This window comes from Hoplias malabaricus, chromosome 4, assembly GCF_029633855.1.
Source record: "Hoplias malabaricus isolate fHopMal1 chromosome 4, fHopMal1.hap1, whole genome shotgun sequence".
NCBI classification, from domain to species: Eukaryota; Metazoa; Chordata; class Actinopteri; order Characiformes; family Erythrinidae; genus Hoplias; species Hoplias malabaricus.
The window spans coordinates 55,407,354-55,432,962 of NC_089803.1; the positions used below are offsets into that span (position 1 = coordinate 55,407,354).

Below are 25,609 nucleotides of genomic sequence, written 5' to 3' on the forward strand. Positions count from 1 at the left end.
TCAAATGGGGATTAAGGGAAACGGTACTCGAGGGCGCTGCGGTGAGTCTGCCTGTTCTGCATAAAAGACCTATTGTCACGGAACACTCACTGCAAAGAGCAAGGGTCTTCAGCCTTATGAGGAGAGCGCCACCTACTGTATACTAATTGCTCCACACTGGCTCCATCTCCACCAGGCTCCATACGGTCATATGAACGACGTATTCAGGAAAGACAATGATACATACATCTAATTCAGATGTGTACACAATGACCACATTGTTAATGTATAGGATTTGCATGACACAAATGAAAACACTGAGGGAAATCACAGGCTACAGCTATCTCCTGTGTGTGCTGTGAATTTATCTGCTGTATATTTATCATTATTTCCTACCTTCTCTTTCTGTCTGAGTGAGAGACAGACAGGGAGAGAGAGAGAGAACCTATATTGAAACTGGCTGAATTACCATGAATGACCCAGACACATGTGATGTGTGCCAGCCCAGCGTCTGGCTCATTGGAGGTCATGGCATAGCACAGCCGTGCCATCTAAGGTTACAGTTCTGCGGGTGTGGACGGGGTGGGAGGAGCAGGCCCTATGTGGGATAAAAGGAGGCTTCACATTTATCTCTCAGTCTATTAAAAGTACAACACAAACAGCTCCTGCAATGCCAAACATTGTTAGACACACTGGCTGTGGCTGTATCCAGAGGGAGTGGAGCTCAGCGCTGCATTTAACTCCTCTTACTCTACCAGGTCTTTCAAGGACACTGAAGGGACCGTATAATTACTCCCACTGCAGTTTGATGTGGATGGATGATTTGACTTGGGGGATGTTGTTAATTTTGCTGCTTTATTGTAGAGGTGGTTGATTTTTTTAATGCCCTTCACTGAACAGGTGTCTGCATACATTTATAGTGGATGATTCAGAAAAGGCTGCTCCTATTCCTGACTGCTTTTCCATTAAAAAGCCACAGGTAGTTTTAAGTGTGTATGTGAGTATGAGAAACAGAACGAGATCAAATGGCTAATGAAGGGGAGGCCTGACAGTTATTTCATCCAATCATAGTTGGTTGTTTCAGGTTGCAACAAACACAATGTGAATTATTTTAAAAGCATCTTCTTACTCACTGTAACACTTTTAGAAACCTGCAGTGGGCAATACTTGCTTATTTGAGACAGCGCTGTTTGAAGTGAGTATTGACAGCTAGGAATGAAATGGCTAATCCGTCGATTTGATGACTTCAGAGATGCACGAGCTGAATGTACAATTCTAAAAATATGTTCTTATATGTATATCGAAGTTATATATATCAACCAAAAAGATTCAGATTGCCCAAAAAAAATAGAAGATGTTTTCATCTATTTAGTAGTATGGAATTTCCTCACAAGCAAGTTGAATTTGTGCATGCCGTTTACAGAAAAGAAAAAGTCATGAACATGTAAGCTAAAGGGCACATAAAGTTTTGGTCTAAGCTGCAGGAGGCTGTGTTATTGGAAACATGCTTATTTAAATTGATTAAATTATTTTTAGATATCACGCAGGCCTAGGGAAAATAGTCAGTAACGGATATTTGTGAACCTCTTATCTTGGTCTGTTTTATTAAAAAGGAAAAAGAAACACAAAAACTTTTTTGTGACAAGAGACATTGGGCAAAATCACAGCTTACCCCTAGTGACAGGCCTAATGAGTGTCTCATTTTAAATATCATATACATGTATATGTATACATTCATAATATTTATACTATATTCTTATGTATTTTGCACACTGTGGCCTGTTTATTAAATATTTCATTTTCACAATTTTTTAATAACTGTTCAGTGGTAATTGGTTAGTGGTGGGATGTTTATGTAGTAGTAGGTGTATTTAAGTGTCTATTTTTGTATTTATGATGTGTGTGTGTGTGTGTGTGTGTGTGTGAGAGAGAGAGAGAGAGAGAGAGAGAGAGAGAGAGTGAGTCAGTGCTGTGGTAACACACTTGTCTCTCGTGGGGCCTGCGGTAGTATGACTAAGCTGCGTGTGTGTGCCTCCCCCTCCGCCTGAGGTAAACCACAATGTAGCCCACACTCTCACTCATACGCACCCTCACGGCTACCTCCTTACCCTCACCACAGACCTAACACCAGCTTGGCTATTACTCATACACAGACAAACATACACGCCATTCATTTCTGCAGTTCACCTGCAGGCTCCACGCATGTAAGCTCTTGGTGGTCCCCTCAACCTGGCTACAGCACAGTGGAATATGTGGGGCAGTAGCATGAGGCCCACTTGGCTACTCTGAAGGACAGAGGTGCTATACGATCCTCCTTTAGGCTCACTAAGCAGAACTGTAAACAAGCATGCTATTAATAATGAAAGCTCAAGAAACATCACACTGTGCAGTGCAGCCAAAAAGAGTGAGAGAAAAGGAGTGTCACTACCGTGTTGACTGTACTACATGTAAATAAATACGTTTACATTCCTCTCTCTTTCTCTCTCTCTCTCTCTCTCTCTCTCTCTCTCTCTCTCTCTCTCTCTCTCTCTCTCTCTCACAGATGGTCCACCAAGAAGTGATTATATTTTTATACACACAATCGTGCCCTTGATGAAGAGGAGCTCTGAATTGAGGTGGTATTTTAAAGCAAGATTACAGAATGCAAAATATATAGACATTTTTCAAAAAATTGTTATAGTAATTTGGTTTCACATTTAATTGTTAAAAAGATTTGGTACCAGGAATGTCATGTCTGTGACTGATAGTATTTAATCTGCATTTTGCTCATTGTATGAATTTAACCTTAAATTTCATCATAATTCAATTGAATTATTTTGGTGTTAAATAGAATAACTTTTAAAAGTACACTGGTAGTGTTCTTTACACTGCATTAGATTGCAGGCAACATTATTTTACCTTTGACAATATCTAAAAGTATTTGTTTTTGCCAGAAACAAGCACACATGATACTGAAGGTTAACGTTTTAACATTTCATGTTCAATGCATAATCTCTACCCTTGCACATTCTGGTTGATTAATGTATCATGATACATAAATGCAGTTTACATGTCTGTTATGCAATATACCATCCATGTAATATTCAGATTGAACCAGACACAGATTCCTCTGTCACTGCATATGTGCTTGAAGTTGAAGGAGTGTCATCGCTCTGCAGAGAGTCACTGTCCTTTGGGGTGAGGTAGTAGGTTGTATAGTTTTAGGGTTAAGCCCTTGCTGTGAGATAACTATACAACTTACTGTCTTTCCTGAAGTGGCCGTAATGTCATCCATCAAGAGAACCTTGACCAGTAAAGGACTTTAACCCAAAGAACTAAGTAACATGCTAGTAGTTAAAATAGATTTTTAAAAATAATTTTTTTGATGGTTTTTAAAGACCTTTTTTCTGTAAATGTCAAATGTGATGACCTGTTGTGAAGAACATTTCCACGTGATGTAAACGTTACATACCATTTCCTGCATATTCCTATTTCTATATAATCTATATTTCATAGATATTTTAAAATTATTTATATATTTTTTTAAATGTAAAATACAATTTGTCTTACAGGTGAAATAGGAAACTGAACTAATTTTATCATCCTGCAGTGATTTTTGTCTGGTGTCTTTTGGGTACTTTGGGGAGAGTTAGCAACTCCAAGCAACCCTTTTTTAGGTTTTGTTGGTGTTTGCTCATCATGTGCTTCACCGTATATTGGTGAAGCCTCTCTGTGATGTTCGTACAGGGTGAGGTAGTAGGTTGTGTGGTTTCAGGGTCGTGATTTTGCCCCATCAGGAGATAACTATACAACCTACTGCCTTCCCTGAAGGGCAGCAATACAACACAAGATACCAACTGCAAGATGGCACCAAGCCAGTCCAGTACATGAATAAGAAATAATACATAGAGAGTTTCAAATTTTTTTTAGATGTTGAAGAAACTTTAATTTTCTGGTTTATGTTATGTTTTTCAGTGTGTAAATACAGATCATTAATAAAGATATGAGCAAGTGTTTTGTCTGCTTTTAGTTCTTTTTCTTATATGAAATATATTCATGAGGTCTGTGTGAAGTGTGACTGGTTTTTGTGTCAAAATACACAAAAGGATTTCCTATTTTGACCATAATGAGAACATGATATGGCCAATCTCTAGCTCTGCTTTGCTGCCATGCAGTACATTCCTGTCCACTGCTTTCCCTGGAGCTGTTAGCACTGTAAATAAAATATAGTCATGGCCTCAGACAGCTAATAGCCCATGTTAAGTGAACAGCTACATGGCTGCAGGCTGACCAGCCTTTTTACTGCTGCAGAATTTATGGGCACTGGCAGTCATCCAGGTGGGCTCACAGAGACTGGCACACACCAGTGGAGAGACAGAGGGCCAATCCGGAAGTGACGACACGTGACAGGCTCGTGGCAACCTTGTTGCTATGGCACTGCAGTTTGTTCTAACAGATAGAGTGCAAACAAAGTGCAGTGTCTCTTTACTTACATTTTAATTACATTTATTTATTTATTTGTGAGAATGATTATGGCTTTAATTTCAACCTGCATAATCCATGAATCAAGTGTGAAAAAATCTTAATTAATCCTTGATCTTATTCTGGATAATACCATATCTTAATTAAAATCTTCTAGCAATATTAACTTACAGTACATTATCTTAAATTCAATAATATTTACATGCATAAAATTTAATTAAACCTTCGCAGTTATATCGACCCATAAAGATAACGGTTGAGGGCTGCATTATCTTTGCTTCAGCCTATTGCCCAGTATCAGCAGGTGGCAGCAGAAGTCATATTTTGTTAACAGGCGTCTCCCCACTGTTCTTTAGCGAAACTGCACACACATTATTACGTATCATATAAATTAAACTAAACAAAGGATGTCAAAATATTGGAAATCTTTAACTAAGCTTGTGATTTAGTTATGTGCACAGGAAAAATGAGTTCTTATTAATGGTTGTTAATTGGTTCATTAACACATATCTCCAATAGATATAAAAGTAAAATATAAGTGACCTGATCTCGCTCAACAAATACCCATTTTCATTTTAATTTATAAAACTACATCCCTGCTGGTTATTTCTCATACGCTACTTTTATTTACTTCATAAGAAAGAAATATATGTTATATAATTGTACATGTTAATTGATTTTAAGGCATACCTGCCGGATTTTAGGGTGGTTTACGATTCTTTTATAATGTCTTATTGTAAAGTGGAGACCAGTTTTTTGTTATTTGTGTTACAACAGCTTTTATTGTATTATGACCAAATCTTTATATAAAAAATGATTTTTAACCATTAATTAAAACGTTTTATAAATGAGGTCTTATTCTGAAATGGTAGATATATTTTAATGCTGCAATCAAACTGTTGCTTAGCAACAGCTCCGCGAAATTGTCAACCGTCAAATGCGTACGGCGTTGCCCTGCTTTTCCTACCCGTATTCCAGCCGGTTGTGTTCTTACGCTACCATTGGCTAGTTGAATCCTGTCTCCTGCGTTCTGATTGGTCTCTTGCCTGACTAGGTCTCTGACTACAGCGTGTTGAGTATCGGAGCCAGTTGTGGCGCAGGAGGTGGGACGTAGCAGAACTGGGGTGGGAAGTATGTAGGATGGGCTCTGGGGCGTCACTGTTCACTGTGAGTCGTGTTTATTGGCTGCGCGGATCGGTGTGACTGGAGGTGTGAGCTTTACGACCGTCGTCAAGCTCATCGTCATATCCTGAGAGGCTCCTTACGATTCGGCTCGGGATATTCTGACGGCAGTAACAGGAGGAGGGGTAAAACAGCACTTTACAGGAGTACTGCACTGGACAGACCGGGCGAACTTAACTAAGGTAGTGGAGGACTTTGTTAATCCCACCAAATAAAGTACAGCCTGGGAGTTAAAGTCACAGTATTGCCAATTGTCTTAACGTTTCACATACAGCATGTAGCTTATTGGATATTTATACAGGTGTTGGTCATAAAATGGTTATGAAAAAGTTGATTTATTTCAGTAATTCCAATCAAAAAGTGAAACTTGTATATTATACTCATTCATTACACACAAACCGATATATTTCTAGTGTTTATTTCTTTTAATTTGATGATTATAACACAATTAATGAAAACCCCAAATTCAGTATCTCAGAACATTAGAATATTACTTAAGACCAATACAAAAAAAGGGTTTTTAGAAATGCTGGTCAATGCTGAAAAGTATGAACATGAAAAATACAGCACTCAATACTTAGTTGGGGCTCCTTTTGCCTGAATTACTGCAGCAATGCGGCGTGGCATGGAGTCGATCAGTCTGTGGCACTGCTCAGGTGTTATGAGAGCTCAGGTTGCTCTGATAGTGGCCTTCAGCTTTTCTGCATTGTTGGGTCTGGCATATTTCATCTTCCTCTTCACAATACCCCATAGATATTCTATGGGGTTACGGTCAGGTGAATTTGCTGGCCAATTAAGAACAGGGATACCATGGTCCTTAAACCAGGTACTGGTAGATTTGACAGTGTGTGCAAGTGCCAAATCCTGTTGGAAAATCTGCATCTCCATAATGTTGGTCAGCAGCAGGAAGTTGACCTTGGACCTCAAAACACAGTGGACCAACACCAGCAGATGACATGGCACCGCAAACCATCACTGACTGTGGAAACTTTACGCTGGACCTCAAGCAACGTGGATTCTGCGTCTCTCCTCCAGACTCTGGGACCTTGATTTCCAAAGGAAATGCAAATTTACTTTCATCAGAGAACATAACTCTGGACCACTCAGCAGCAGTCCAGTCCTTTTTGGAAGTGAGACAATTCTGACGCTGTCTCTTGTTCAAGAGTGGCTTGACACAAGGAATGTGACAGCTTAAACCCATGTCTTTTGCTTACGTCTGTGCGTGGTGGTTCTTGAAGTCTTTGTGACTCTCCCCCACATTTTTGAATGGGTCCTGTTTCACAATCCCCGCCAGGGTGCAGTTATCCCTATTGCTTGTAAACTTTTTTCTACCACATCTTTTCCTTCTCTTCTCCTCTCTATAAATGTTCTTAGACACAGACCTCTGTGAACAGCCAGCCTCTTTATCAATGACCTTTTGTGTCTTTCCCTGCTTGTGAAAGGTGTCAGTGGTTGTCTTTTGGACAACTGTCAAGTCAACAGTCTTCCCCATGATGGTGTAGGCTACAGAACTAGACTGAGAGACCGTTTGCAGGTGTTTTGAGATAATTAGCTGATTAGAGTGTGGCACCAGGTGTCTTCAATATTGAACATTTTCACAATATTCTAATGTTCTGAGATACTGAATTTGGGGTTTTCATTAGTTGTCAGTTATAATCATCAGATTAAAAGAAGTAAACACTTGAAATATATCAGTCTGTGTGTAATGAATGAGTATAATATACAAGTTTCACTTTTTGAATGGAATCAACTTTTTCATGATATTCATTTATGATCAGCATCTGTATATATATATATATATATATATATATATATATATATATATATATATATACACACACACACACACACACACATTAAATGTTGCTCTTTCTCTTGAGAACGTAAGTTGACCATTCATTCATTCATTCATTCATTCATTCATTATCTGTAACCCTTACCCAGTTCAGGGTCGCGGTGGGTCCAGAGCCTACCTGGAATCATTGGGCGCAAGGCGGGAATACACCCTGGAGGGGGTGCCAGTCAATCACAGGGCAATTATTGACTATAAGTAATGGTAATAAAAGAAATACAAATCATAAACTGCCTTGAGTAGAAGTTTGAGCATATGCTATGCAGTAGTTTGTTTTTTTAGTAAGCTTTACTTTAGTCGGATCACTGCAGAGAATGTGTTCATCCAAAAAAATAAATAAATAAAAATTATCCAGAGCTGTCCAAACTTTTGTATGTACATGTATAAGTTCTGACCATTGTTTGCTGGTGATGGCAATGAACATGTTTAACACAATAAATGCTAAGGATTTTTGATTTTGACAACATTTGAAAACATTTCTGTTTATTAATACTATATATGTATATTATATAGTATATTATTATATAGTATACCTGTTGTGCCACCGTGCCACGCTATGATATTATATATTTATATTTCTGTCATTACACACTTACCACAATATATGCAATAGGTTAGTAATGGAAGTATACACTTTAAAGGTGACATTAACGATTTTAATCTAAAACACTTTTTATAAAATCCAGAACATGTTTACTCACCATTTGCTAGCTCTCCATTCTGTTTGTATGTTGAAAACTAGTCTACTGTGTACGAAACCCTAGTGTCAGTAAAGGGGAATAAAAAGACAATGGCTCTCGGCCTGACATGAGCAGAAAGAGAGGTTTCCTCTCTTTCTGCTCATAGCAGAGAAACAGCGTCTGTACATTTTTAGACAATGAAGAGACCTCTAGATGTTACGAATCATGAAAGAGATGAGGATATTGCTTTATTCCTGCTAAGAGGCTCATTTTGACTTATTTTTGCTGTTTCAGATTACTGTGCAACTGACACTAAATTCGGGAAAAAACTAACTTGAAAGTAAACAGAGACCCAAAGTGCTATCAAAAGAAAAAAAAAGACTCAACTTACAAATGAGTTTTGTTGTAATTCACACAGCAAATAAGACAAGTTAAACTTCAGTCATGTACAAACAAGTTTTTTTTTTCCTCAAACATACCATTTAATTTTAAAAGAAACTAAGCTTCTGAACGTAAACAGATCAGAACAGCAGTTTCCCCACAATTGTAGACATTGCCTTTAATCATGATGGTCCACCATTTCACATTCTTTTACTGGCCTTCTCTGATTGAAGTTACTCTGTTGCCCATAGCTTACTCCGCCTATGTGTAGTCCTGTGCTGTGACTATCACAGATCACTGCTGCCAAAAAATGACCTCATGACCCTAAGTATGTCAAGGTTATATGAGGACAGGAGCCAGTCTGGCCCCTTCAGATCTTCATGGTGCACACATGTTCTTGAAATGTTACATGACCCACGAAGAGACCATAGCATATATCTAATACTTTTATGACAGCTTTCAGTACAGAGTGTACAGAGTTACAGTACTGAGCTTGAATTGAACTTTCGTAATGAGTCTTTCTTATAATTCTGCCTTAGTGTTTAAAACAGCTTTAATATCTTCCTATCTTAGAAAGTGCTGGAGGCCATCCCACTCATGTTGCTGAAATAAAAGTGGCTAGGCCTTTATGGCTGCTTACATATTGCGATTAGGCCCATCTTATCAGATGTGAATGCGTCTCGCTTGTCCTCTTCCATTGGGAAGGCGCCAGGAAATCTGCTTCTCGCCGAGAAGCAGGAGAGTAGTGTGTGCGGTTTGGACTTTGGCCCCCATTGGGGCCAGTGTATTTATTGGCTGCTGCTGCTAGAACAGACTCATGAAGAGTGATCTGGTAAGCACTGCTTTCATTCTGCTCTGTCCTAGCACTGGATCGTGGCTGTGGGGCTTAAATATGTTAATTTTGTTTTCCTCATGCAGTGTTCTTTAGCATGTAGCACGGTCCTTTAGCATGGGAATGGAAAGGTAACTTCAACTGTGATATAATTATAGCATCATTATTTTGAATTACTTTTAGACAAGAGATTGCTGACCTCTATCATTCTGTCATTCAGTTATTCTTTTTTAGTGAGTAGAATTTACTTGCCAACTACTCACCCTAAAAAAGTTTTAACTAAATTCAGAGAGAGGTGTTCAGTGGAGGAGTCACCTATGAACTGATGCTTAATACATCAAGTATCACAGTCTTTTAAGTTTGACTGGACATCAATGCCTTTTGGTTACTCTCCTAGACTGTATCTATAGATTTGGTGTGCATTGTGATATTGCACTGTAGTTAAAGATTGCCGACCTGTTCTTTAATCATTTAGCAGTTAATTAGTTGTTGTGTAAAAGATTTTTCTGGGTGCATTAATCAGATTTTTTCATTTCATTTTCATGCTTTTTAAAAGAAGAAGACGAAGGGGCACATGTCAGTGTTGTTATAGTTATTATTATTTTAAGTTTGTTGCAGACACTTGGATCAACTAACACTTAAATGCATCTTCCTGTTCCTGTGCTGCCAAAAATACCCCTTTTGCCCTGAGGTATTATTCAGACACAATCAGGCAGGCTAGCAGTGAGAGGACAATGAGAGGAGAAAGGCTGAATGGATCGTTATTACTTTAGCAGCCCTCTCAGTTGACCCTCCACAGTGTGCTTTCTCTGCTGCACGTAGGCTGTGCTGGCTGCACACTGGGAATGGTCTCTGTGTGTGTGTGTGTGTGTGTGTGTTTGAATGTGTGTCTTGTGAACCATCTCCCCTGTCTCTTGCTTAAGACTGTAACAGGAGCCCTACAGCTGCTTTATGCCTGTGCTGAAATTTTGCATACGAGGACACATAATGTAGTCTATATGTAATAATTATGTGATCACTATTGTGTTTACTCTTCTATTTTTTCACTTATTAATTTCCAGTGTGCCTATTGCAGCCAAGTCCTAGTTATTCATTTTCAGCTTAAATGCAGAAAACTTGATTAGGGAGATTATCTCCAAAGTGCATTCTTAAAAGTTGGTTATGTCTTCTTCATTTCAAGAGCCAAGAAATTCCAAAAAAATGTAAATTGCTGTTGCCCAAAGAAAAACATGTATTCAGTTTTTGTCAGTTTACTGCATCATTTGAACATTGTAATTGTCCCTCACATTGTGTAAAGTTTAATGATGAATGGACCAATAGAAGTGCTTCAGTATCACTTAGAATAAAATCTTTAACATTGACTTCCACTGAATTCCATTTTTCCTTCTCCTGTAATCCAGAGATGATATATTTATGTCCTGTTTCTTTTTTTCTTTAGTACTTGATGGTTACACTTCCTTTCAGACCCACATCATTGGGTCTGCCTAGAGTTGTCTGTCCTGAAGACAGTTAGAAATGTACCAGGTGATTGAGTGCTCATGAGATGAGTTGAGTGTGGGTGCATTTTTGCAATGGTGCTTTGTGAATATAAGATAGACAGAAGAATGTGTGCTTGGATGTACTGGAGGTGGGAGATGTACTGTGGTGTAACTCCAGTTTGTATGCATAGCAGTTGAAGGATACGTACTCTATGGTGTGAAAGAACAGCTCTAGTGGCTGCAGGGGGCATGATTGTCCAGCTGGAAATTTGGCCTGTTCTGTACTTGGCCCAAATGTTGTGTCATGAGGCTGGAGTCATGCGTGAGTCTGTGTGTGTGTGTGTGTGTGTCTTTGGACACATAATCTGCTTTGTTCTTTGTTGGAGCTTCCTGACAGGTCCCTGTAGATGTCATCCTGGCTCTTTTTCTTTGATTTATTGGATGGCATTACTTAACCAAAATAATTTTATTTTCTAGGTGTACACTTAAAAATTGTATGAGGAAAAAATTATTTACATGAATGTTCCTTTACATCAAACATACTTCATGTGTGTAGTTCAAAAATTGTTCATTTGTTTCTGCACAGGATTTACTCAACTAAATGTACAAAATGTAAAAAAAAGTATGATAAACGAAAAGATCAGCCCCTGAGCACCACTCATCTGAAGCCTTATTTGTTTGCTTGTTTTTAATGGGTGCTGTTTAGTTGCTGTACATATTGAAACTTCACGCTCTGCCATTAATTCTCGGCAAATAAGAGGGGCATATTCATAAACGTCTTTTCTTAAACTTCAATTTGTGCACCTACCATCCTCCACCATCATTGAACAAGTCTTAATGTGCCAGAAGTTGAATGTGTTTGACATGGCCACTGCTTCACACAGAAGCAGTACACTCTTTTGTTGAGAGAAGTTTATTGCCTCAGCTCTGCTTTCTGATTACTCCAACAGATTGAGCAGGGAAAGATGTTTAACAGCTGGGTCACAACCGTCTTACAGAGACGGTGGGGTTTAAAAGTCCTCCAGGTCATTTCCTCTCACAGTCCTGTTAAAGGAATCTTTGGAAACACATGAGCTGTGGCTAAGTACCTTTAGTCAGATGATGCACCAGCAGAATTTTTGTTGTCTGATAGGATATATTTATTGTGTTATAGGTGTTTTAGAATGTGCTGTCCATCAAGTCATTGCCAGGTTTCACTTGGTATATACTCGTGTAATTTTCATCTTTCTTTAGCAGCTGTGTGATGGACCAGAACATTTCACAGCAAAGACTAAGAACAGCAGCACAAACGTTAGCATGAAACTGGTGAAATTTACTTTGTGCAAACGTGAAGAACATTTTCACATTAAATAAAATATATCTTTTAAAAATATTATATGATCAGTACTGTCAAAGTAAACATGTTTATATGATACCTTTTAGCATTTTGTTCCAGTGAAGCATGTTTATAAGCAAACTAACGCTAAAGACTTTCCTCTGAAGCTACCAAAGTCCATCATCTGTGTAAATGGTGTAATGGCGTGATGTGCCAGAATGGATGTAATCAAACCTACGCTGAACTATTTTTAACAGAACCGCACTGTCTCTAAATTGGAAAAAAAAATTGTGAGAGGAGCAGGAGTAGTCAGTTCTCAGCAATTGTGCATAACCAGCACAACAAAAAATATTGTGCAAAATATCATGTGAATTTGATCAGTACATATTTTATAATGTTGTTTAAGAAGTAATCTGTGAAAATTAAACATTTTGTCGTTTCACATAAATTAGTCACTGTTTAATTTAGTGGACTGTTTATATAGATTAACTTCAGCTATTAGCATCCAAATCATTTTCTTTTCTGCACCTTTAATCCTTTGGACGACAAAAGTTACATTCATGATTCCCAGAATTCACTGCAGAAAGTAGGCAGTTACTCAATATCTCTTTTTGTCTTTGTAGTGTAACTGTTTGTAGGTTTATATGGCTGTAGAAAGTCTCCCTCAATATTTCAGCATGTTGTATTTGTGGAAATCAATGATTATTTAATCCATTGAACCATTCTGTAAACAGCTGAAATAATGGCTCAGAAGTGTGCTCCTGAATAATAATATAATAATAAATCCATTCTGATAGAGCTCCTTTTTGTCCACTCTCGATTAATGACGGTCCTGAGATTGTGGTTTCAAGCCCTGCCTCAGGAAACTCTCTGATTGTAAAGTGTGGGTTTCCTAGGGGTGCCTCCCACAGTGCAAAAATATGCAAGGTGTATTGCTCATGAAAAAGTGTTTATTGCTGTGAATGTGTAAGTTAGTGGTTCCTTGTAATTGAGTATCATCCTGCTTTGGGCCCAGTAATTCTGGGTAGGCTCCGGAATTACTGTGACCCTGAACTTATTAAGCAGTAACTGACAATGAATGAATGAATGAATGAATTTTTTAGAAGTTATGCACAGTCTTTTTTTTTTTTTAATTAATGAGGAATGTGCTATTTGAACTAAATTTTATTAGGCTTCTCCTTTTTAGTCTAGAATGAATATTAAATATTTTGTGTTTAATATTTTACAATTTCATTCCATTGTGGCCTAATCCAAGGAATACTTCACCTTTGGTCAGTGTGTGAGATAAGGTGCTATAACACACTCCCATGTTTACACCATGGGCACGGTGAGCCAAGCCTGTGAAGCAGCAGTATTCTTAAAACAAACATGCAAAGTTCTCCCCAACAACCCAATCACCCCTGGCCAGGCCCAGACTGGTTGATTGAAGTTGCTGAACCACTGTGCAATCCGTGTCATTAGGCATGAGTAATCTAAATCAACATAGAACAAAACATTTTATGCTATTTTATAACAGGCATATAGATTTGATTCTGTTAGGATTTAACACAATTAAATTGCTACCTTGAGAATTATTCATCATGAAGGTTTGCTATCTGTAATATTTAACACTCTCTCTCTCTCTCTCTCTCTCTCTCTCTGCCCCCTAGTCTAATGCATGTTTCAGTACTAATTGTGGTCCGGCGCCATGGTGGATGTGCCCAGCCTGTTCAGTCCTTTGTCTCCAGGGAGAGACTCAGTGTTGGACAGCCCAATGTATGCGGAGCTGATGATGAACATAGAGGAGCTGGAGGACATCTCATGCTCCCTTAGTGAGGACACCTTCAATCTACTCTACTTGCCTGACTGCCAAGGCTCTAGCACCAGCCCTGAAAGCTCCAGTACTCTCGGTACTTACACACACACACACACACGGAAACCCACAATATGTATTATATTACTTATTTTAATTAAAAATTCAAAATGACAGCTTATTGCTCTGCTTCACAGTATATTTTTTCAGAGATAAAAAATTAAATTAGGGCAGTGATAAATTAGCAATAGGGAGTTTTACTTGAGATAAACACACATACTCATTTATGCAGTCCCTGGAATGGCCCTGATCTAATGTGCCATTTAAACACACTCTGAAAAGCAACTGCCTGTTCATTTCCATTCAGTCATGGGCATGATATGACAAGTAACTAATTCCACATACCAAAATCCTTTTTTGTTTGATGACAATGTTATAAAACATTTCCAGTCAAACTGAAACAGAGTCAGCGCCCTTGAGGCAGTCATACTGTACATGCACACTAGCCCTGGATATGGAAAACACATTTAATATGAACCTTTAAAAATGAGTGAAAGCATCTGTCGTGTCGATCTGATTCATTTTTTTTTCCAAGTAGTTGTAGTAACTATTATTCTCTTGGGCATGAAATCTTAGCACCGTGTAAGGGGCATATTCTATCGGAAAAAAAATGATGAGGGACAATTTATGTAAATGGTTTCGCTGCACCCAAACAACTTTCTTGACTCATAATGTCTTTATGTGTGTGTGTGTGTGTTTGTGTGTGTGTATTTGTATGTGTGTGTGTGTCCACTGTAGATGTTCTGAGCCCAGTCTCTAGTCCTTCCTCTACGGTGTTTGGTGTGGTCACGGGTCAGGATGACGTCCCTTCCAGTCCACTAAACCTTGAGTGTCGTGTATGTGCTGATCGTGCTTCTGGCTTCCACTATGGAGTGCATGCCTGTGAGGGGTGCAAGGTAAACACACACTAGGGATGGGAGATATGGCCCTAAAGTAATATCATGATATTTCAGGGTATTTTGGAGATGGCGATATTCTTGGCAAAAAAAAACTGAAACACTGAAAAATACTTTTATTAATTTCCAGAACACACTATTGCAACAAGATAAATTATATTTTATTATGAATTAGATTCAATTAATAATGTAATTAATTTATTATTATATAACACAGTTTATTTTTGTACAAATCTGATCAATTTCAAATATTCAGAAGGAACAACAAAAAAATGTTTAAGCATTTGCTTTTTTTTCTAAACAACAGTAACTTACCAAGATTCTGACATTGTATAAAAAGTCACAAGTCTTTTGGAGCAAATTCTTTGAACGCAGAGCAAATTTCCACTGTACCTGTTCCTGCGCTTAAATGATTCACGTAATGAATGGTTTCCGTGTTACGTGTAAGTGCATTACGTTATTATATAGACAGAATATCACGATATTGACTTTTTATATTGTTTGAAAAAGAAGTGTTGCGATATTATTGTGCACAATATGATATGGCACCGCCCTACCACACACACACACACACACACACACACACACACGTATATACACATATACATACATAGACACATTCTTATGCAACTGAGGTCAGTGGAAATGTCTAAAGCATGTGACATATTACTTTTCCCCTCTTTGGCACAAGGCCATTCTGTGATGTAAATGCAGAGTAGTTTGGCATTTTTGCATTTTATATTTGCATTCCTGTGCAATGTAGTCTTTCCATTCATTTTTGATTGTTCATGATATTATGGCCAATTATACTCCAAAATGCAGATATATTGTGTGTGTAAAATGGTGAATTAATACAAAATGGCCTTGGCTTAAATTTTAATTGGGTAGAGAAATCAGCTACATAGTCTTAGAGACACAAGAACAGTTTTTATTGTCTTGCTTTCTTTTGAATAGCCTAAATAAACAAGCCAAACAGCGACTCTGTTGCTTTAAATATCAATCAGGCATCACTCATGCAGCACTGAGCTGTCTGTTACTGCATTGAAACAGGTAATACATTAAATTTGCTTGATGTTTTTTGATAGACAAAAGCCAGTACCAATGTAGGTGTCATCTTCCAGTAGGTTCTGGAAGCAGTGTTTAAGTTTTAGTTAGTATTCAAGATGTGTAGCTTGTATGTAAATGTAAAATACCTATGTTTGTACATTTAAAATATTTTAGCAAAAAAAAAGTGTTCATTTTTGTTAAAATTGTATTCATAAAAACGTTATGTGTCTTTTAGTCAGACTTCACCCTGTCCACTTGTCTGTCCTTGAGAGCTCTCTCACCATGAAAGTGCTTAATACATATACACACATCTCTCAAGCATGTTAGAAAAAAATATTTTGTGGTGTTATTTCTCCCCTACTTGAAAAGGCTTTTCTATTGAGTCTCTCATGTCTCTGCTTGAATGTCTATAGACATACTGTAGAATAGTGGATGGGGAAGTTCAAATTACATTTGTGATCCAGCCTCTCCGTCTTCCCCATCTAAAGTCCACTTATCCAAGGTTTCTTAAATTTTTAACTGGTACCTTATCAAGATGCAAGCTGTAGTAAGATTGAGAATAGCATGTTATTTGTGGTTAACTACTCTCTGTATTGTTCCATGTGATAACACTAATTATCTACTTTGTTATCACTCTACCTGAATGTGAGGGCAACAGGTCATGAAGTTCACTTATGCAAAACAAAACAAAACCCAAACCAGCATTAATAAAGAAATCTGTGAGCTGCAGTGAGCTAACCCTATTTTCCCTAGATAAATAACAATAAATAAGCCATATCCTACATAACCAGTCTAAGGCCCCTTGTATAATATTAGTGAAGTTTTTTTTGTTTTATATACAGTGATAATTAAAATGCACGTATATAATTTTCCAACGCATATATAATCCAACGCCTTGTAATCATTTCATATTACATATTGTTTTTTAGTTTTTTTTATATGCCTTTAAGACTTTTGTTCTGATTGGCTGCCCTTTGCCTCCTTCTTAAAAATTACTTGGTTGAAAACAATTAAATGTTGTGCATGAATGTTGTAAAAATTTGTTTAGCGCACACCCATGTAAAACACTTAGGCAAAAAAGAAATATATTTTTTTCTTTTATTTATATATATATTTTTTATTTCATTAACTGGAATATTCCTCAATATATATACTTCAGGATATTTGCTAGTAATATTTTAGCTTCATACTTCCACATACTTACACAGTACTATTGTTTTACCATAATTATATATTAACTTTTACACTTCTGATTAAACCTTTGCACAGTGCATAAAATACACAGGTATGAAAATGAACAAAAATAAGAGCCGTTTTACCGTAATTTATACTGAAGGACTGTATTTTGTAATGTCTGTTGTTCATTTCATCATGGTTGTATTAAGTTTATTTTAAGCACTGGTATGATTGCCATGTTAAGGATGCGTCAGAGCAGTTTTTAGTCCACCGTACAGTGGAGTGTTCTATTGTTAAGTGTATGTTTCCATGGGAAGTCGCTTGCTTTTAAATGGCTTGTCTATAAAGGGCTCTGTACCCTGTGTTGTAATATTCACCCTTCACACACATAACGGTGTCCTGGTACCCAGCCAGTGGGCATTGATTATTTTAAAGTGTCCATCTCACAAACAGATGGGAACATGAAGTTTGACATGAGTCTTCCAGCCCTCTACAAGGGCAAATACATACAGTGTGTTATCTTTGGGAACATAACTTTCATGCTTAAACACCTGTTTTATTACAACATAGGTAAAGTGAGCCCTTTCCTAATTCCTAGTGACCTGCCCCTCTGTGCCTGTTCCTTCTTCAAAGGTATGACTTTAGACCTATTTGGCAAGAGTATCCCAATATCTCTTCATTGCTTTTGACTTAAAAATAAGGCAGCGGTATCAATGCAAGTGAAGAAATAATCAATAATGTTTGCAATAGCCTATTATAGCAATAGTGACCTGCAAACAAAGTTTATGCCAAAAAAAATGCCAACTCCATCCCCCCGCCCACCCCTCCAAAAAAAACAAAACACTGCAGCATGTTTAGTCACAAAGACATCAACTATAAACCCAGTGTTGCTATCACACTGTTACAGCCTGTAATTACACTAATAATTACATATAAAAAAATAAATACTAATAAAATATACATTTAAAAGTGCCATATCTGACATTCTACCAGTAAATTGTGTTACAAATTATTTTGCAAATTGGATTTAAGTTTCATAAATGTTTAATTTTTGTTTTTCCATTAAACTCATGGATGGTATTGGGTCTCAGGGCTCTTTGCATCATTGAAGTCAATTTCAGACACCTGTGATAATAAGTTTGCTGGGTGAGCTCAATTAAAGGAAAACTGCTTAAGAAGGACTTTCCACATTATTAAGCAAGCCACAGGTTTCAAGCAGTCAGGAAAAGAAAAAGGATCTCTCTGCTGCCGAAAAGCATCAAGTAGTGTAATGCCTTGGACAAAGTATGACAACATTAGATATTCCATGAAAACCTAAGCATGATTGTTGTACTGTGAAAAAATGTATGGCTGATTTAGAGCACAGGCAGGTTTGTGCAGATAAAGGCATAATGAGGAAAGTTTCGGCCAGACAATATTATTGGATTTAAAAAGCAGCTTTTCAAAGCAGCAAACAGGTATTTGAAGCTGCTGATGCTCAAGGTGTAGGATCGTTCATGTGCATAAACCAACTATTCGGCAACCCCTAACCAGTACCCCCCAAGCAGAAACGTTTGCAGTTGTCCCAGACACAGGAAGACTAATTTTAAGGAAGACTAGTCTTGTTTACTGATGAGTGCTGTGCAATCCTTGATGGCCCAAGTGGATGGAGCAGTGGATGGTTGGTAGAGGGCCACCATGTCCCAACAAGACTGCAACATCAGCAAGGAGGTGGCGGAGTCATGTTTTGTGTCCATGAAGATGTAAAAATGACCTTGGCAAAATCTACAGAATTTCTGACTGACCACTTTTTTTCATGGTACAAAAAGAAGAAGCTTGCCTTCCGTAGCAAAATCATCTTCATGCATGACATCTTCATGCTGCAAAGAATACCTCTGTGTCACTGGCTGCTATGGGCAGTGACAAAGGAGAGAAATTCATGGTGTGGCCACCATCATCCCCTGACCTCAACATTATAGAGAACCTTTGGAGTATCCTGAACAAAAGGATTTTATGAGGGTGGGAGGCAGTTCACATCAAGACAGCAGTTCTGGGAAGCTATTCTGACATCCCGCAAAGACATTCAAGCAGGAACTCTCCAAAAACTCACAAGTTGGATGCAAGGATTGTGAAGGTGATATCAAAGAAGGGACCCTATGTTAACATGTAACTTGGCCTTTTTAGATGTTTTTGATAGAAATAGCTTTGGAGTTTGGTGTGTTCTCCCCGTGTCCAAAAACACAGGTTGGTAGGTGGATTGACTACCCAAAAAAAAAAGTGTCCATAGGTGTGAGAGTGTGAGTGAAAGTGTGTGTGTGTGTGTGTGTATGTTTGTGTGTGTCACCCTGTGAAGGACTGGCACCCCCTTGCACCCAATGATTCTGTGTAGGCTCTGGACCCACAGCGACCCTGAACTCGATAAGTGGTCACATACAATAAATGAACGAATGAATAATTATTTGGGGCGGCATGGTGGAGCAGCAGGTAGTGTCGCAGTCACACAGCGCCAGGGACCTGGAGGTTGTGGGTTCGATTCCCGCTCCGGGTGACTGTCAGTGAGGACTTGGTGTGTTCTCCCCGTGTCCGCGTGGGTTTCCTCAGATCGCTCCAGTTTGTGTGTGTGTGTATGTTGCCCTGTGAAGGACTGGCACCCCCTTCAGGGTGTATTCCCGACTTGCACCCAGTGATTCCAGGTAGGCTCTGGACCCACCGTGACCCTGAACTGGATAAGCGGTTACAGATAATGGATATTGGATGATGGATGGATAATTATTTGGAATATGGTGTAATATGCTTGTGCGACCAACTTAGCTATGACAACAAAGCACAGATAACAACACACACAGAGAGTGTATTGTCTACTCTGATGTTTTACTCCACTATATCTTTACATTAAAATTAGTTGTACCCTGTTATATTAATGTTTAAAATATATAGTCAAATATAGCACTTTTAATGAAAACAGAACACTTGCTAAAACTTGCTCTTGTCACGCCCTCGTCCTGTCAGGTCTGTTTTCCCCGCCATGTGCTTTATCTCCACATGGCTTTGTCTGTTATTGTCCTTGTCTCCGCCCTAGTCCCGCCTTTGTTCCACCTCCTCGTTTGTCTCATTTGTTACCCTGCCCCCTCGTTATCTGTCTCAGGTGCGTCTCGTCTGTGTTTTGTATTTAAGTCCCCTTCCTTCTCTTCCAGTTATCGGTCATTTGTTGTTTTGCTCTTTCCTAGTCTAGTCAAGTCGTTTCGTTTCCCAGTCATGTCGTGTTGTTTCCTTCCTTCTCCGTGTCAAGTCGTTTTTTTAAATTCCTACTCTTGTTGTTTCCTCACTTCGTGTTTGCCCTTAAGTTTGTTTATGTTTGTTTTGTTTCTTTGTTTTGATATATTAAAATCACTAAGGGCGGTACGGTGGTGCAGCACAGTGTCGCAGTCACACAGCTCCAGGGGCCTGGAGGTTGTGGGTTCGATTCCAGCTCCGGGTGACTGTCTGTGAGGAGTTGGTGTGTTCTCCCCGTGTCCGCGTGGGTTTCCTCCCACAGTCCAAAAAAAAAACACACGTTGCAGGTGGATTGGCGACTCGAAAGTGTCCGTAGGTGTGAATGTGTGAGTGAATGTGTGTGTGTCTGTGTTGCCCTGTGAAGGACTGGCGTCCCCTCCAGGGTGTATTCCCGCCTTGCGCCCGATGATTCCAGGTAGGCTCTGGACCCCCCGCGAAATATGGTATATTTCTGTGTAAAAGGCAGAGGCCATTATCTGGAAAGTAGATAAAATAGGCATCTGTTTTTCCTCCAGATGCTTTACCCAATGCTAAACACTTACATAAAAAAATATATTCTTTGCCCTGCTGCCGGTGCCTTGCCCACACTCTCCACTTTACATTCCACTAGTGTGTGCTCCTGAAAAAAATTTACTAGGCACATCAGGAGTAAAAGAACATTTTAGCAGCAGGTGTTACTGCAGACTCAGTGTTTGTATTGGATAGATTTCAGGTTCACTAGTAGTAAAATTCTTTAATTTAGTTTTATTATCAATATTGGTAATCAGTGACTTACACATAATAGATTTTGCCTTATCACAAGGACAGTGTACAGCATGTCATATCGGGTCATTTAACTATTGAGAGTTGTGAGTAGCCAATCCTCATTAAAGTGATATGATGTTGATACTGACTCAGTAAATAAAAACAAGTTGAAGTTATCAACCTGTGCCATCTTTGATACTAAGTGTCTCCCTATATGGATCCTCTACAGGGTTTCTTCAGGAGAACCATACGCCTCAAACTGGAGTATGACAAGTGCGATCGCAAATGTAAGATCCAGAAAAAGAACCGGAACAAGTGCCAATACTGCCGCTTCCACAAGTGCCTCGCTGTGGGCATGTCCCATAACGGTGGGTGCACTGCCAGCCTCAGCCTTCCAGCTGAGATATCCAATACACTATGATAATACTACAATCACAGCTGTATATGCCCTTTAATTAATTTATTGATCATCATGCAGTTATGAAATCACTCTCCATTAAAAAAAGTTTGTTATGCAATGATTATACTCTTTATAATATTTGTTTGTACCAGTAGTATTGCTTTGAAATTTTGCTTATCCAAATCAATTCGGTATATGGCAATATCGGTGGATCAGTTAGATGTGTTAGACAGCCAGTGCGTTTTAAACATGGCAATTAAAAATTGCCCACTACAGCCAGTATTTGTTCTTGAAATCTGCCTATCCAAACCTTAGTGATCTGCTCAATGAGCCTGACATTGGCATTTTTGGGTTCAGTGATATATATCATAAAACATAATATAATATAATAGGTATTTTTTGTAGAATGGGCAAGAGACCTGGATGACGTGAAGATACATTGCCCTCTGATGCTGTAGACCTTTAACCTTATCAACTCATTTAGGATTATCCAGACTGGCCATGTGAGCCAGGGAAATTTTTACATGACAACACTTTCCTCAAGTCCTACCCGCCCACCTCCCCAATCTCTACACTGCCTTTGAAGTATATATGCAGTGTTTTCATACAAACACATGTGCAAACACTGGTGACTGGCTTTAACCAGTGTTCTCTACTCTGAGCCCAGGTTTACATCACATCACACCACATTAGCCCATCTCCCCTCTCCTGCCCTTTGTCCTTGTAGTGCAGTTGTATCAAGTGCATAGTCACCTAGTACGCCTGTCTGCGTTTCTGATTGTGTGTACAATGAAGACTAGGGCTTTGAATGTACTTAAATATACCTGTATATTGGGTCCATACGTGAGAATTCATCAATACAGTTACTCTCATCATGTATATATGTTGGCAATAAATGTGATGCCTGTGTGTAATATTATTTACTTGATCATAATTTGATCATAATTTGTCACTATACGGTATTATGCAAGTATGAGTGACCGCCTTTTATTTATTAATTGTCCAAACTAAGAACTATCTTCAGGGAAAAGGACACTTTTAACAGAAAATTACAAGGAATTTCATCATTTATCCACCTCTTGCAAGCAATAAATAAATGCATGAATAAAAATGTCAGGATATTTTGTCAGACCTCCAAAATCTTAGAAGTTTGTTATGCTCTTGCTTTTCAAGACACATGTAATCCCAAACATTAAGTGGCATTGAATTCTGGGATCTGGGGTGGCCAATCCATTGTTCCGAGAACACTGACAACTTCTTCCAGTTCTGTAACTTCTTAATCCTATTTAAAGACGGCATTCATGATTGTAGGTGAACAACACTTTTTATAAAATTCTGTGGATGTTTCCTCACCATTTGCTAGCTCTTCATTCTGTTTGCTTGCTGGAAACCGGTCTAAAATGTTTATGAAGTCCCAGTGTCTCGATCTAGTATGCTAGGCTTTTTCTGTCTCTGCTTATGGCAAAGAAAAGGAACCTGGAGTTTTGTAGACAACTATATATATATATATATATATATATATATATATATATATATATATATATATACATATGTTTTTTAAGGTTTTGCTGTAATTATTACTTAAATTGGAAATGTCTCCAGAGATTAACTGCATGAAAGTAAACATAGACTGAAATTGATACATTTTGAGTTACAAACGAGTTTCTGTGATAATTCAAATAGTGAATAAAAGCTTACAGGCAAGTTAAACTTACACCATGTACAACCAAAAGTTGTTTTTTTCCTTCAAACATACTGTTTCACTAAAAAAAGACACAGGGCATCTGAATGTAAACAAACCAGAGAGAACAGCATTTACCCACATCATAGACACCCCCTTTTAGGCTCGTGGTGGGTCTGGAGCATACTCAGAATCATTAGGCACAAGGTAGTAACTCACCCTGGAATTGGCTTCAGTCCACCACAGGGCACCACACACTCACACAATCACTCATACCCTCAAAACTTATGGACACATTTGAATAGTCAGTCCACCTACCAACATGTGTTTTTGGGCTGTGGGTAGAAATCGGAGCACCCTGAGGAAACCTACACATGGGGATAACACACCAAATTCCTGACAGACACCTTGGGGAAGTGACAGAACCCACAGACTCAGAACCCTGGAGCTCTTTTACAGTGGCATTAGCTGTTGTGCTACTGCCCAGCTTCTTGGTTCGATCTGTAAATTTTTGTTTTTACACCTATATATTATTCAGTGTATACTAGATGGGTACTGTTTTGGTGGTGTACCAGATTGTTAATAATACATTTTATTATTTTTATAATATTCCACACATTTCTCACTCTTATTTTTTTCAGTTATATTCTTAAGACTTTCCCCATTCATATACAACCAGATCATATCATTTCACTTCCAAATATGACTAGAAATTAAATAAATAAAGCAAAAAAAGTTTTCTGTGTTTGAACTTAAGGGTCCTCATATAAATCACTTTGCTCTTTTTTTGTTTATATATGTGTTTGCAAGCATATGTATAGTGTCTTTTGTTTTTTTCTCATAGCTATCCGTTTTGGGCGGATGCCCCGCTCAGAGAAGTTGAAGTTGAGAACAGAGCTGCAGACAGACAATACAAAGGAGGGACAGACTCAACTGGCTGATATAAAGACATTGGCCAGGCAGATGTATGAGGCCTACCTCAAACATTTTAACATGAGCAAAGCCAAAGCACGTGTCTTCCTTGCCGGAAAGACCAACACACCAGTGAGTAAGACGTTTCTGTAAAAATGATGATTCCAAACTTATGCATACGACTATACTATATATAGACTGAAATCTTTGTAGTTTTGTCAACGCAAACACAGGTATAACCACAATTAACCCTTATCTTTTAGTCCTATTTAAAATCACATGCCCAGCAGTGTGAACAAAGCCTTAGTATTCAAGCCTCTATATCTATGGATTCCCTCATCCCTAAAACACAAATTTCAAAACCAGAGACTATAGACTGTAGCATCACACATATTATTTAGTAACCACAATAAAACTAATACATAATTAATTTTAAGAATGAGAAATGACATTAGAATGTGTGTGTGTGTGTCACCCTCCGATGGACTGGCACCTCCTCCAGTATGCAGAGAGATTAGTCTTAAAATACTTTACAAATGGGTAAAATTACTCCACAAATTAAACACAAGTCACAAAAATGTTTCACTATTCACAAATAAATACATCCCAATCTGTGTCTCACAGTCTGCAATTTGTACAAATAAAGTTAAATTCATAAATACATGAGTTTGGTTTCCATAGATATATCATAGTTGTATGCAAAAATAAATAATTTTATTTAAATTTAAATCGCATATATTTGTAAAGTTACTGTCTCGAATTAAAAATTTATTTATAAATTGTAGAATCTGCGTTTGTGGATCAAGTCACTCGCGTGTTTTTCATAATGTATTTGTTCATTTCAGAAATCCAAAGTTGCAAAACCTCATTTCATTCTCGGACCTAGACCACACCCTCCCCCCACCCCAAAAATATAAGAATAAAAAAAACCTCTCGCACACACCAAAGGATACGGGTGATAACAGAAGTTTACTTTTTGATACAGGACTCGGCATAACTTTTTACTCTCACTCACTGAGCCGTCCACACTAAAAACTGATTGGCTGGCTGACAGCCTCTTTATAGAGAACAGGCCAACCAGAACTCTCTCTATTTTGCATGTGTTTCATGAATATGCACACGAGGGGAGCGTGCTACCACAGCAAGTATGGCATTTTCTCTCGCAGGTCTTTGGATTTTGACACTTTCCTTTTGCATTTCACCCGATCCAAATACAAATGCAGCCTGATCCATATGAAGCAAATATGGGATCAAAAGTTTTGTTCATTTGAAAAAAAAATCTGAAACTTAAAATTCTAATCTTGAGATTGAACTTTGAAAAACACAGCAATGTATTCAAAATTAAAATGTGTAAGATGATTTTTTTCAATTTAAATAGAATTTTGATTTAATTAATTAACTATTTTTTTTAAATAAAAAAAAGTATTTCTATTTTTCACTTTCCTATATATTTTGATATTTGAAGTCTTATATTTTTTCAGTTGCAGAT

At 38.1% G+C, this 25,609-nt stretch overlaps 1 protein-coding gene across 7 annotated transcripts in view; it reads left to right on the plus strand.

The window, feature by feature from the left end:
• The window catches only part of pparaa (peroxisome proliferator-activated receptor alpha a), a 62,305-nt gene that overhangs the window by 32,480 nt on the left and 4,216 nt on the right, over positions 1-25,609 (plus strand). For 5 of the 7 annotated variants that reach the window (XM_066669340.1, XM_066669345.1, XM_066669344.1 and 2 more), the window contains exons 5-9: positions 2,522-2,594; positions 13,810-14,049; positions 14,751-14,908; positions 21,357-21,495; positions 24,053-24,252. In XM_066669340.1, the coding sequence (XP_066525437.1) occupies positions 13,848-14,049; positions 14,751-14,908; positions 21,357-21,495; positions 24,053-24,252 (699 nt within the window). In that variant the 5' untranslated portion in view covers positions 2,522-2,594; positions 13,810-13,847. Of the gene's footprint in view, positions 1-2,521; positions 2,595-5,674; positions 5,805-13,809; positions 14,050-14,750; positions 14,909-21,356; positions 21,496-24,052; positions 24,253-25,609 lie in introns of those variants that run through there. The other 2 variants (XM_066669343.1, XM_066669342.1) reach the window with 2 other exon arrangements.